The sequence below is a fragment of the Salmo salar genome, chromosome ssa12 (genome assembly GCF_905237065.1).
Source record: "Salmo salar chromosome ssa12, Ssal_v3.1, whole genome shotgun sequence".
Lineage (NCBI taxonomy): Eukaryota > Metazoa > Chordata > Actinopteri > Salmoniformes > Salmonidae > Salmo > Salmo salar.
Genome location: NC_059453.1, coordinates 62,588,470 through 62,601,104, shown reverse-complemented (window position 1 = coordinate 62,601,104; position 12,635 = coordinate 62,588,470). Strand labels below are relative to the sequence as shown.

The window sequence follows — 12,635 nt, the reverse complement described above, 5'->3', positions numbered from 1 at the left end:
CTTCCCTCTCTTACTCTCCTTGGGATCTTCCTCCCAGTCTGTCCAGTACATCCACCTTGGAAGAGAGAGAGGGGTGGGTGAGCAGGGTGTGTGTGTGTATCCGTCTGTGTGTTTTGGTCCGTTGTGACTGGACAATTCTGCCCCAGCTGACATCTGATCGAGTAGCATTCTATAGGACGTCCCCTAGCCACCCCCACAGTGAAGGGTCCCCTAGTCAGGCTGTCAATATACTGACTAATGACATTCTCTCCAGATTGGAGCTGTCTGTCAAAGCCCCTGATAGATGGACACCATAGGACTATCGATCCAGCCAGCCGGCCACCACTATGACCAAGTCCAATATCGGCTGTTAAACAACTCATTATGTAACACCAGACTCTCCTCATCACACTGTAGTATGAGTGACCGTCTGTCTCAATCAATTTCTCCCTCCCCCTCTCCTTTCCTATCCCCCTTTGAGACTCATTCCCTCTACCGGTCTCTACCTCGCATCTTCACCTCTCCTTCCCCCATTCTCTCTATTCCTCCCTACTTCTACCTCGGGTTCGATCCATCTCACTCTCCTCTCGCTCCTCCACCCCGTCTCTCCTCGTCTCCCTCGCTCTTCCCTATTTCTCTGGCGCTCTCTGGCTGGCTGATTGATTACAGGTCTCAGTGGGGGTGAGTGCTTCTCCAGGAGAGTGTGTGGACGCACGTCTCTCTGTCACGGCCAATCTAGAGTGTGTTTGTGTGTGTGTGTGTATTGCTCTAGGGAGCGGGCCAGGTGAGGGTACATCAATATGAAGAGTCACACACAGATTAAGACTGCTCGGAGAGAGAACCCCGGGAGCCCACTACACTGTAGCTCAGTTGGTGGAGCATGGCGCTTGCGACCCCAGGGCAGTGGGTTTGATTCCAGGGACCACCCATAAGTAAATGCATGCACGCATGACTAAGTCGCTTTGGATAAATGCGTCTGCTAAATGTCATATTATAAACTGGGTAGTTTGTCTCCTGGATGCCGAGGTATACCAGACATTTTACTGGTCTAATGACATTGGTAACCAGTTTATAATAACAATAAGGCACCTCTGGGGTTTGTGGTATATGTCTTATTGCTTAATTATATCGCACTCGCGCACACACACACACACACACACACACACACACACACACACACACACACACACACACACACACACCCCCAGGGTCAACTTTCCAATCATCTCCCAGCCACATCACACACACATGGGAGAGGCTCATTAGAATATCAAAAGAATCTATTAAGAAGCAGAGGGAATCAAATACTCCCAACACACATACACACATTCTGAATTAAATGAAAACCTACCGCCTCCCACAAAACAACTTTTACCTAACCTCTCCCACACATCCAACCCACAAACTTTAAAGCTGCATCTCAACAGTTTAAAGACCAATCTGAAACCACTATCTTTCCTTTCATCTTTCTCCCACCATCCCTCCCTCTCTCTCTCTCCGTCTCTTACCCGTGCAAGGGGTCCACTACGATGGCGCGGGGGTGGGTCATCTTGCCATCGATGAGAGTCTTGCGAGTCTGGGAAGCCTTCTCCAGCCTGGCCACACTGATGGTCTTCTTGGGCCCATCGTCTGTCCAGTACAGGTTATCAGCCATCCAGTCCACCGCTATCCCCTCCACTGTATGGATCCCTGGAACACAGAGGAATAGGTGAGAGGCCAGTCGCCCTTTTATACACAACAAAACTGGACAAACGGAGCTAAAATGTCCACCTCTACCCTCACAAGAGCACCTGACAAGGAGCTATCAGTATTTTGGAGCCAAAATGGCCACTACTCCCTATTACAGTAATGATTCCCGAAAATGGCCAACATGGAGGGCAGTTACCATACCTTCCTTCAGAATGGTGTCCCTTTCTGTACCGTCGATCTTCTGGCGGCCGATGAGGTAGCTGGTGGCGTCGGCGAAATATATGAAGTCACTCTCTGAGTGGAAGTCAAGGGCTCTGGGGTTCATCAGGTTCTCTATAGGGATCATGTACTCATCTGGGACCTTAGCATTCATGTCCATCCCTCTGATGACCCCTGGACGACCTTTACCGTACACCAGAAACAGCTCATGCTCCGGCTCTGAGAAACAGCATGGGAGATAGAGAGGACTTACTGGGTATGTATTCATAAATCATCTCAGAGTAAGAATGTTGATCTAGGATCAGCCATCCCCCTGTCCATGTAATCTTATTCATTATGATCTAAACAACCAAAAACTGATCCTAGATCAGCACTTTGAGATGCTTTATGAATAGGGGCTTTTGACTGTAAACTTATTATAAACACATATCTAGTTAGCTTCTCTCTAGCGAGTCTGCCCAACCTGAGAGGTAGCTTCTAAAAAGGATTTCAAATCACACTACAATGCTATGACAGACAGACAACATGGGACCAGGAGGAGGAGAGCATTGGTGAGGCCTTTGGTTGTTTAATGAGATCCACAGGATTCCAATCCCTTCCAATATTCCCCGGCTTTCTTAAATCTTGCGACCGATTGCTTCTCAGAAAATAATTCCCAATTGAAGTGCTGACACTAAATAACACCGCCCCCATATCATTTGCATTATTTAAAACAGACAGAAACGGTGCAAGAGCAGCATAATCCCGTCAACCTAATGAGAATGTAAGCGATTTTCAAATCATTCAAATGAACAAGCGGGAGTTCCGTATGGCATGGCGGACGGGATAGGCTTCTGTTGAATCAATCTACCGTGGTGTGGTTATCAAGGCCACCAAAGGGTTATAGTCTAGAAACAGATCAATATGTGCTTGCTTTCATATCCTCACAGAATATTAATACACACCTCGCGGGCAAAGTGAATCAATCAGGGATGTTGTTGCAACTCACATGATGCAGCATACAAAAGTAGTTAACGGGAGAAAAGCCTGGTTAATACATGCACATTAAGGGTGTCCCAGACCTTAGCTCAGGGGCATGCGGTTTTCCTGACTCAACCTTCACTGCCCTTGGCACAGGTTCAATCACAGAATCGATCTATGCCTCTGGTTTAAAGTTACAGTGGGGCTTCGGGCATGTAGACATTGATTAGGGAGGTTGGCTGTCAATGCCAGGTGAGTCAGAGGATTTCTACTGCTCAGACATGAGATTTAGCTGCTCAAAGAGATTGGCTGTGATATCATCTGTGCCGTCGACTATAGTATGTAGGAATGGGTTGGCTGGGTTGTTTTATCTCAGAGCAGATGTAACTCAGCATCTTAAAGCGGATTGGCTTGGGTTGTAAAAGTGGCTAACAGATAATTGCCTGTGTTATGGAGTATCTGAGAGGTGATTGGCTGTGCTGTGGAGTACCTGAGACGAGATTGGCTGTGTGGTACTTACTCTTGCAGGACTTCCCGTCACTCCCCAGGCTGAAGCCGGAGCGACAGCGGCAGGTACGGGTCTTGTGGCTGTTCCCCAGCAGACAGATATCAGAGCAGCCTCCTGCCTTCCCAAACTGGTCTGGCTCACATGCATGGCTTCGCACTGGAGGAGAGGACCTTTTTTACTATTCAAATGAATGTCAACTATACCACTATGTCTGTGGGTTCAATATAGAATTGATTTGACAATATGCCCAGCATAAAATACAGAACCCTATAACAACAGTTACCTGGGGGCTGGCGTCTCTGGTGGTACACGTGCAGGGCTCCTCCCTTGTCGACGCGGGTCACCACCTGGTAGTCAGAGCTGTTGAAGCGGTTCACTCTGATCACACTGGTCTTAGGCTGCATGTTGGCGTTGTCCGAGTTAGTGGCATACAGGTAGTTCTCAAACACTGTCAGACCGTACAGGTGCTCAATCTGACAGAGAGGGTGGGAAGAGGGAGGGAGGGAGAGAGAGAGAGCGAGAGAATAAGGGAGGGAAGAGAAAAAAAGAGGGGGAGGGAGAGAGAATGAGTGACGCAAAACCCCCAAAAAGTCACAATACAGCATTCCCCTTCACACTCATTCACTCAGTGTGTACGAACCCAACCGCAAAGGTGCTTCAGAATTCTAAACATCCTTCGCATGACACAGGGCTCCATTTTATTTAATGCACTCTAACACGCCTAAACAAACACACATTCATCCGTGAGAAGAAAGCCAGGCTTACTGTCCCAATAAACAGCACTAACGTCACATAGACGTTGGCGGCCCATCAGTGTTTCAGATCAGAGCTGCTAGCGTCCATTAAGATGAGGCAGGGCAGGGATAAACACAGATGCTCTCTGCAATGCAGCCCATACCACACCATCAATAACCGTCCATGGACTTTAAACTGCTGCTGATGGCTATCTGGCACACACACACACACGAAGGGGCTTTGTGTGTGTGTCTGTGTGTGTGTGTATGTGTGTACACATGTCTCTGCCCCCAGGCCCAGTGAGTAAATGAAGGCTATTACTTGTGCAGACAGAGACAGCTAGCGCTAAAAGCCCTGCTAACAGGTTTAAAAGGCGCTTGGCCACGCCAGCCGCGGCACCGTCCAGAACTCAGCCTCACCTCCTACTAATCAACACTCTAATGAAAAGGCTACTGTCCACCCCCTGCTCTCTGGCCATAGCTCACCGGTCTACAAACTACTACAACAGCAGGGGAGAAAGGATCCTCACAGGAGAGAAAAACACAGGAAGCTCTACATAGATTTACACACAATATGGGGGGCACTTGGTATTAGTGCCAAGTATTTACCTTGCATTTAAGATTAAACTGCTTGGATAACTATGAATGTAAAATGTTCACAGCTCCTTACGCTACATAAAGATGTCCATCTGCTCTACACAACATTAACAACAATCTGCAACATTCCACAATGTTAAACCCACTTAACTGATCCCTTCCAGAACTCTGAAGTATGCTAGCGTCCAGACAGTCGCAGGCTGATGAGCTCACAAGCAGGCCCTGAATGATAGTGTGTCTGTTGCCCTCGATGTCCTTGTATGTATGTATGTATGTATGTATGTATGTATGTATGTATGTATGTATGTATGTATGTATGTATGTATGTATGTATGTATGTATGTATGTATGTATGTATGTATGCATGCATGTCCTCACCAGCAGGCCCTGTATGATGGTGTGTCTGTTCTTGCCTTCGTAGTCCACCACCTCTATGTAGTCCAGGTAGGCATCGGCCCAGTAGACCAGCCTGCTGACCAGGTCCAGGGTGATACCGTGGGGGAACACAATCTTGCTGTCCACCAGCTTAGTCCGGTTCTGACCATCCATGTCACAACGCTCCACCTTGGGGATCTGACCGTAGTCTGTGAAGAACACTTTACTGTGGAAGAAGAATAGGGGAGGGAGATGATTATAGACAAGAATTCTAGATTCTATTTTATTCCAAACTTATTTTTGCAGGTAAGTTAACTGAGCATGAGGATGTATTCATTTCCAGCAACAACCCAGAGAAGAGTTGCGGGAGAGGAGAGACAGCTGTTTGACAGTGATTGACTGGTGAATTGATACATGTAGGGGAAACTTGGCTCTGTATTTGAATACCCCTTATTACCTTCATTAGGTTTTATATGGAGGAATAGTTGAGTGTGGTAACAGTTTGTCCAGCAACAACCTAGGGACACCTCCTGGGCCTAACTAGAACATTTGATATTCTATTATGTCTTGTTCCTTAAAGCTTGTTTACCGTGCCTCTCACTGGTTCCTAAACAGGAGGAAACTATCAAACTGTCTTGGACATGCTCTCGGAAAGGCCCCGGTGCACAACTGAGCAAGAGGACAAGTACATTAGAGTGTCTAGTTTGAGAAACAGACGCCTCAAGTCCTCAACTGGCAGCTTCATTAAATAGTACCCACAAAACACCAGTCTCAATGTCAACAGCGACTCCGGGATGCTGGCCTTCTAGGCAGAGTTGCAAAGTAAAAGCCATATCTCAGACTGGCCAATAAAAATAAATGATTAAGATGGGCAAAAGAACACAGACACTCGACAGAGGAACTCTGCCTAGAAGGCCAGCATCCCGGAGTCACCTCTTCACTGTTGACGTTGAGACTAGTACACAGCATTGTACGAGATCTTCAGTTTCTTGCCAATTTCTCGCATGAAATAGCCTTCATTTCTCAGAACAAGAATAGATTGACGAGTTTCAGAAGAAAGTTCTTTGTTTCTGGTCATTTTGAGCCTGTAATCGAACCCACAAATGCTGATGCTCCAGATACTCAACTAGTCTAAAGAAGGCCAGTTTAATTGCTTCTTTAATCAGCACTACAGTTTGCAGCTGTGATAACATAATTGCAAAAAGGTTTTCTAATGATCAATTAGCCTTTTAAAATTATAAACTTGGATTAGCTAACACAACGTGCCATTGGAACACAGGAGTGATGGTTGCTGAATATGGGCCTCTGTACGCCTATGTAGATATTCCATATATACACTGCTCAAAAAAATAAAGGGAACACTAAAATAACACATCCTAGATCTGAATGAATGAAATAATCTTATTAAATACTTTTTTCTTTACATAGTTGAATGTGCTGACAACAAAATCACACAAAAATAATCAATGGAAATCCAATTTATCCACCCATGGAGGTCTGGATTTGGAGTCACACTCAAAATTAAAGTGGAAAACCACACTACAGGCTGATCCAACTTTGATGTAATGTCCTTAAAACAAGTCAAAATGAGGCTCAGTAGTGTGTGTGGCCTCCACGTGCCTGTATGATCTCCCTACAACGCCTGGGCATGCTCCTGATGAGGTGGCGGATGGTCTCCTGAGGGATCTCCTCCCAGACCTGGACTAAAGCATCCTCCAACTCCTGGACAGTCTGTGGTGCAACTTGGCGTTGGTGGATGGAGCGAGACATGATGTCCCAGATGTGCTCAATTGGATTCAGGTCTGGGGAACGGGCGGGCCAGTCCATAGCATCAATTCCTTCCTCTTGCAGGAACTGCTGACACACTCCAGCCACATGAGGTCTAGCATTGTCTTGCATTAGGAGGAACTCAGGGCCAACCGCACCAGCATATGGTCTCACAAGGGGTCTGAGGATCTCATCTCGGTACCTAATGGCAGTCAGGCTACTTCTGGCGAGCACATGGAGGGCTGTGCAGCCCCCCAAAGAAATGCCACCCCACACCATGACTGACCCACCGCCAAACCGGTCATGCTGGAGGATGATGCAGGCAGCAGAACGTTCTCCACGGCGTCTCCAGACTCTGTCATGTCTGTCACATGTGCTCAGTGTGAACCTGCTTTCATCTGTGAAGAGCACAGGGCGCCAGTGGCGAATTTGCCAATCTTGGTGTTCTCTGGCAAATGCCAAACGTCCTGCACGGTGTTGGGCTGTAAGCACAACCCCTACCTGTGGATGTCGGGCCCTCATACCACCCTCATGGAGTCTGTTTCTGACCGTTTGAGCAGACACATGCACATTTGTGGCCTGCTGGAGGTCATTTTGCAGGGCTCTGGCAGTGCTCCTCCTGCTCCTCCTTGCACAAAGGCGGAGGTGTCGGTCCTGCTGCTGGGTTGTTGCCCTCCTACGGCCTCCTCTACGTCTCCTGATGTACTGGCCTGTCTCCTGGTAGCGCCTCCATGCTCTGGACACTACGCTGATAGACACAGCAAACCTTCTTGCCACAGCTCGCATTGATGTGCCATCCTGGATGAGCTGCACTACCTGAGCCACTTGTGTGGGTTGTAGACTCCGTCTCATGCTACCACTAGAGTGAAAGCACCGCCAGCATTCAAAAGTGACCAAAACATCAGCCAGGAAGCATAGGAACTGAGAAGTGGTCTGTGGTCACCACCTGCAGAACCACTCCTTTATTGGGGGTGTCTTGCTAATTGCCTATAATTTCCACCTGTTGTCTATTCCATTTGCACAACAGCATGTGAAATTTATTGTCAATCAGTGTTGCTTCCTAAGTGGACAGTTTGATTTCACAGAAGTGTGATTGACTTGGAGTTACATTGTGTTGTTTAAGTGTTCCCTTTATTTTTTTGAGCAGTATATATATATATAATATACACACACTGTTGAAGTCGGAAGTTTACATACACTTAGGTTAGCGTCATTAAAACTCGTTTTTAAACCACTCCACAAATGTCTTGTTAACAAACTATAGTTTTGGCAAGTCGGTTAGGACATCTACTTTGTGCATGACACAATACTTTTTTCCAACAATTGTTTACAGACAGATTATTTCACTTATAATTCACTGTATCACAATTCCAGTGGGTCAAAGGTTTACATACACTAAGTTGACTGTGCCTTTAAACAGCTTGGAATATTCCATAAAAGGATGTCATTGCTCTAGAAGCTTCTGATAGGCGAATTTACATAATTTGAGTCAATTGGAGGTGTACCTGTGGATGTATTTCAAGGCCTACCATCAAACTCTGTGCCTCTTTGCTTGACATCATGGGAAAATCAAAAGAAATCAGCCAAGACCTCAGAAAAAAAATGGTAGACCTCCACAAGTCTGGTTCATCCTTGGGAGCAATTTCCAAACGCCTGAAGGTACCATGTTCATCTGTACAAACAATAGTACGCAAGTTTAAACACCATGGGGCCACGCAGCCGTCATACCGCTCAGGAAGGAGACGCGTTCTGTCTCCTAGAGATTAACATACTATGGTGTGAAAAACGCAAATCAATCCCAGAACAACAGCAAGGACCTTGTGAAGATGCTGGAGGAAACAGGTACAAAAGTATCTATATCCACAGTAAAACGAGTCCTATATCGACATAACCTGAAAGGCTGCTCAGCAAGGAAGAAGCCACTGCTCTAAAACCACCATAAAAAAGCCAGACTAAGTTTGCGACTGGACATGGGGACAAAGATCGTACTTTTTGGATCAATGTCCTCAGGTCTGATGAAACTGTTTGGCCATACTGACCATTGTTATGTTTGGAGGAAAAAAAGGGAGGCTTGCAAGTCAAAGAACACCATCCCAACCGTGAAGCACGGGGGTGGCAGCATCATGTTGTGGGGGTGATTTGCTGCAGGAGGGACTGGTGCACTTCACAAAATAGATGGCATCATGAGGGAGGAAAATTACGTGGATATATTGAAGCAACATTACAAGACATCAGTCAGGATGTTAAAGCTTGGTCGCAAATGTGTCTTCCAAATGGACAATGACCCCAAGCATACTTCCAAAGTTGTGGCAAAATGGCTTAAGGACAACAAAGTCAAGGTATGGGAGTGGCCATCACAAAGCCTTGACCAAAATCCCATAGAAAATTTGTGGGCAGAACTGAAAAATCGTGTGCGAGCAAGGAGGCCTACAAACCTGACTCGGTTACACCAACTCTGTCAGAAGGAATGGGCCAAAATTCCCCAAACTTATTGTGGGAAGCTTGTGGAAGGCTACCCGAAACATTTGACCCAAGTTAAACAATTTAAAACACACACACACACACACACACACACACACACACACACACACACACACACACACACACACACACACACATAAATCAGTGTACTAATATTATATAATCTCTAAATTACAGCCAAGAATATTACTCTCATCCTCTTACAGCAGCTGGACAACATCAGGCAGGGGAAGTAAATGCACCAGAGTATATTACTGCACAGACAATTCTAGCACTGGGAATTGGTTGGAATGAAAAACAAATACTTGCACATGCGCGCACACACACAAACACATGGCGAGCACACACACAACCCCTTTTGGAATTGAGTTCCGAGACCCGTCATAAACAGCAGGGCTGAAATAAAAACATGATTATAGAAAAACTGTGAAAAGGCAGGATTTGGGAGCGCTCAGGGGCTCAGGGCTGAACAACACAAATGAAACATCTGCACTAAATTACTGCTCCCCCAAACTTCCAGTCAGTGGCCTACGGACCAATCAGAGAGGGGAATGGAACACTTCCAAGTGTTTCGGAAAACTGGAACCCCTTCGCCCCTCCACCCACCCCTCAGCCCCAGTCCATTGTTTTGGGTTGTGTAACAATGACAGACTACTGTGGCCCAAATACTGGGCCTCTCACGGGACTGTTATGACGTGTTAAAGCACACGTGCTCTGGGACATTGGTCTGTTCCCAATGGAATAAAGGAGGGAGTGTGAATTTCGCTGTCTCACTGCGTACATGCAAAGACATGCCCATCCAACCTTGACCAACAAATGGGGGCATTGAATAGGGTTAGTTGGTGAGTGTGAATGTGTGTGTGTATATGTAAAATGGTTATGTGATTTTGCAGGTGTGTACATCTATTCAAATGACCTTAATTTCCTTAAAGGGAACTTCATGTGTGGTGATGGATTGGTATAAGATACATAACGTAAAAGACAAAACACGGACGCATAAGCAGTCTGGGGGCGTGCGTGCGTGCAGCCTGTGTGTGTGTGTGTGTGTGTGTGTGTGTGTGTGTGTGTGTGTGTGTGTGTGTGTGTGTGTGTGTGTGTGTGTGTGAGAGAGTGTGTGTGTGCAGGCAGCCTATGCATATGTGCACGTTTGGAGTGTGAATGTGTCAGGATGGTAAGTTGGTGGTTGAAGCTATCCCTCTAGTGGTGTGGGAGCTGTGCTTTGGCAAAGTGGGTGGGGTTATATCCTTCCTGTTTGGCCCTGTCCGGGGGTATCATCGGATGGGGCCACAGTGTCTCCTGACCCCTCCTGGCTCAGCCTCCAGTATTTATGCTGCAGTAGTTTATGTGTCGGGGGGCTAGGGTCAGTCTGTTATATCTGGAGTATTTCTCCTGTCTTATCCGGTGTCCTGTGTGAATTTAAGTATGCTCTCTCTAATTCTCTCTCTCGGAGGACCTAAGCCCTAGGACCATGCCTCAGGACTACCTGGCATGATGACGCCTTGCTGTCCCCAGTCCACCTGGCCGTGCTGCTGCTCCAGTTTCAACTGTTCTGCCTGCGGCTATGGAACCCTGACCTGTTCACTGGACGTGCTACCTGTCCCAGACCTGCTGTTTTCAACTCTCTAGAGACAGCAGGAGCGGTAGAGATACTCTGAATGATCGGCTATGAAAAGCCAACTGACATTTACTCTTGAGGTGCTGACTTGTTGCACCCTCGACAACCACTGTGATTATTATTATTTGACCATGCTGGTCATTTATGAACATTTGAACATCTTGGCCATGTTGTTATAATCTCCACCCGGCACAGCCAGAAGAGGACTGGCCACCCATCATAGCCTGGTTCCTCTCTAGGTTTCTTCCTAGGTTTTGGTCTTTCTAGGGAGTTTTTCCTAGCCACCGTGCCTCTACACCTGCATTGCTTGCTGTTTGGGGTTTTAGGCTGGGTTTCTGTACAGCACTTTGAGATATCAGCTGATGTAAGAAGGGCTATATAAATCCATTTGATTTGATTTGTGTGTCCTCACCCCATAGTGGGGTCCAGGGCGATGCCCTTGGGGTTGTACAGCTCCTGGTCCAGCAGGGTGACACACGTCTGACCGTCCTTGTCACACACAAAGATCCGGTCGTCCACGTCATCCACAAAGTAGAAGTTTCCTGTCAGCCAGTCAATAGCCATCTGCTCCACATCTGGACAGCAGAGAGAGAAAGAAATAGAGAGAGAAAGAAATAGAGAGAGAGAGAAATAGAGAGAGAGAGAGAGAGAGAGAGAGAGAGAGAGAGAGAGAGAGAGAGAGATGAGTGGAAAGAGGGAGGGAGTAGGCGAGAGACAGAGAGAGAAGAGGAAGGGGGGCAAGAGAGAGAACGGAAAGGGGAGGGAGAAAATAAAAATAGACAGAAAAGAGGAGACAAAAAGATTAGAAACAAAGAAAATACTTTACATGTCGACTGATACATCTTCATTGACCTGTTCTCCCTCTCAGGCTTGGTCTATGTGGGCACCTGTACGCTGTATGATCTAATGTACCATACTGTTTAGTATTGTGGTAAAGGAAATGGTGGAGTGAGACAATGAGGTAATGGTAGAGAGCTCCATCATGACTTGATAGTCCCAGTGACTATGACCATATCTAACTGTCCTGCTATGCCTGGCTTTCTGTCTGTCTCACTGCTAGCTATGAAAACATTCCATTATGCACTCATTGCTGATGTTTCTAAATCTACAGCACATTAACCTGGCACCGTATTGTGTGTGTGTGTGTGTGTGTGTGTGTGTGTGTGTGTGTGTGTGTGTGTGTGTGTGTGTGTGTGTGTGTGTGTGTGTGTGTGTGTGTGTCCTCTACATACTGTATGTGCAGCAGAGTGGTGTAAAGTCTAACTCATAAGATGGAAGAGGGATACATATTAAGCTATAATATAACATGCAGCGTGGCAGAAAGCCTTGACACTCGCTTACAGAATGACACACAGCAACAGACACACAAGCATTCAGGCGCACGCACACACACACACTCAGACTCACGCAGGTCGGATGCCTAGAAAGCCTGGCAGCCTCTGTAATTCGGGTTATTCTTTGCAATTTCCCTGAATGTCAAAAGAGATGACCGTGACATTGGCAAATTAGACTTCCTCTAAGCAATGTTCCTGTCATTCACAGACAGACTCACTCTCGCTTACTCTCCTTCTTCCCAAGTCCACCAACTGTAACGCCCTGGCCATAGAGAGGGGTTTTTGTTCTTTATTTTGGTTAGGCCAGGGTGTTACATTGGGTGGGCGTTCTATGTTCCTTTTTCTATATTTTTGTATTTCTTTGTTTTGGGCCGTGT

General features: G+C 46.6%; 1 protein-coding gene across 6 annotated transcripts in view; it reads right to left on the bottom strand.

Annotated features, from left to right (window-relative positions):
* Positions 1–12,635, bottom strand: part of LOC106565466 (low-density lipoprotein receptor-related protein 1) — a 181,727-nt gene that overhangs the window by 76,620 nt on the left and 92,472 nt on the right. For all 6 annotated transcript variants that reach the window (XM_014132678.2, XM_014132680.2, XM_014132681.2 and 3 more), the window contains exons 7-13: positions 11,337–11,499; positions 5,065–5,287; positions 3,639–3,828; positions 3,368–3,511; positions 1,870–2,106; positions 1,488–1,668; positions 1–55 (exon numbers count right to left, since the gene is read on the bottom strand). The exon at positions 1–55 is cut by the window's left edge and continues 168 nt beyond it. In XM_014132678.2, coding sequence (XP_013988153.2) covers positions 1–55; positions 1,488–1,668; positions 1,870–2,106; positions 3,368–3,511; positions 3,639–3,828; positions 5,065–5,287; positions 11,337–11,499 — 1,193 coding nt within the window. The remainder of the gene's footprint in view (positions 56–1,487; positions 1,669–1,869; positions 2,107–3,367; positions 3,512–3,638; positions 3,829–5,064; positions 5,288–11,336; positions 11,500–12,635) is intronic.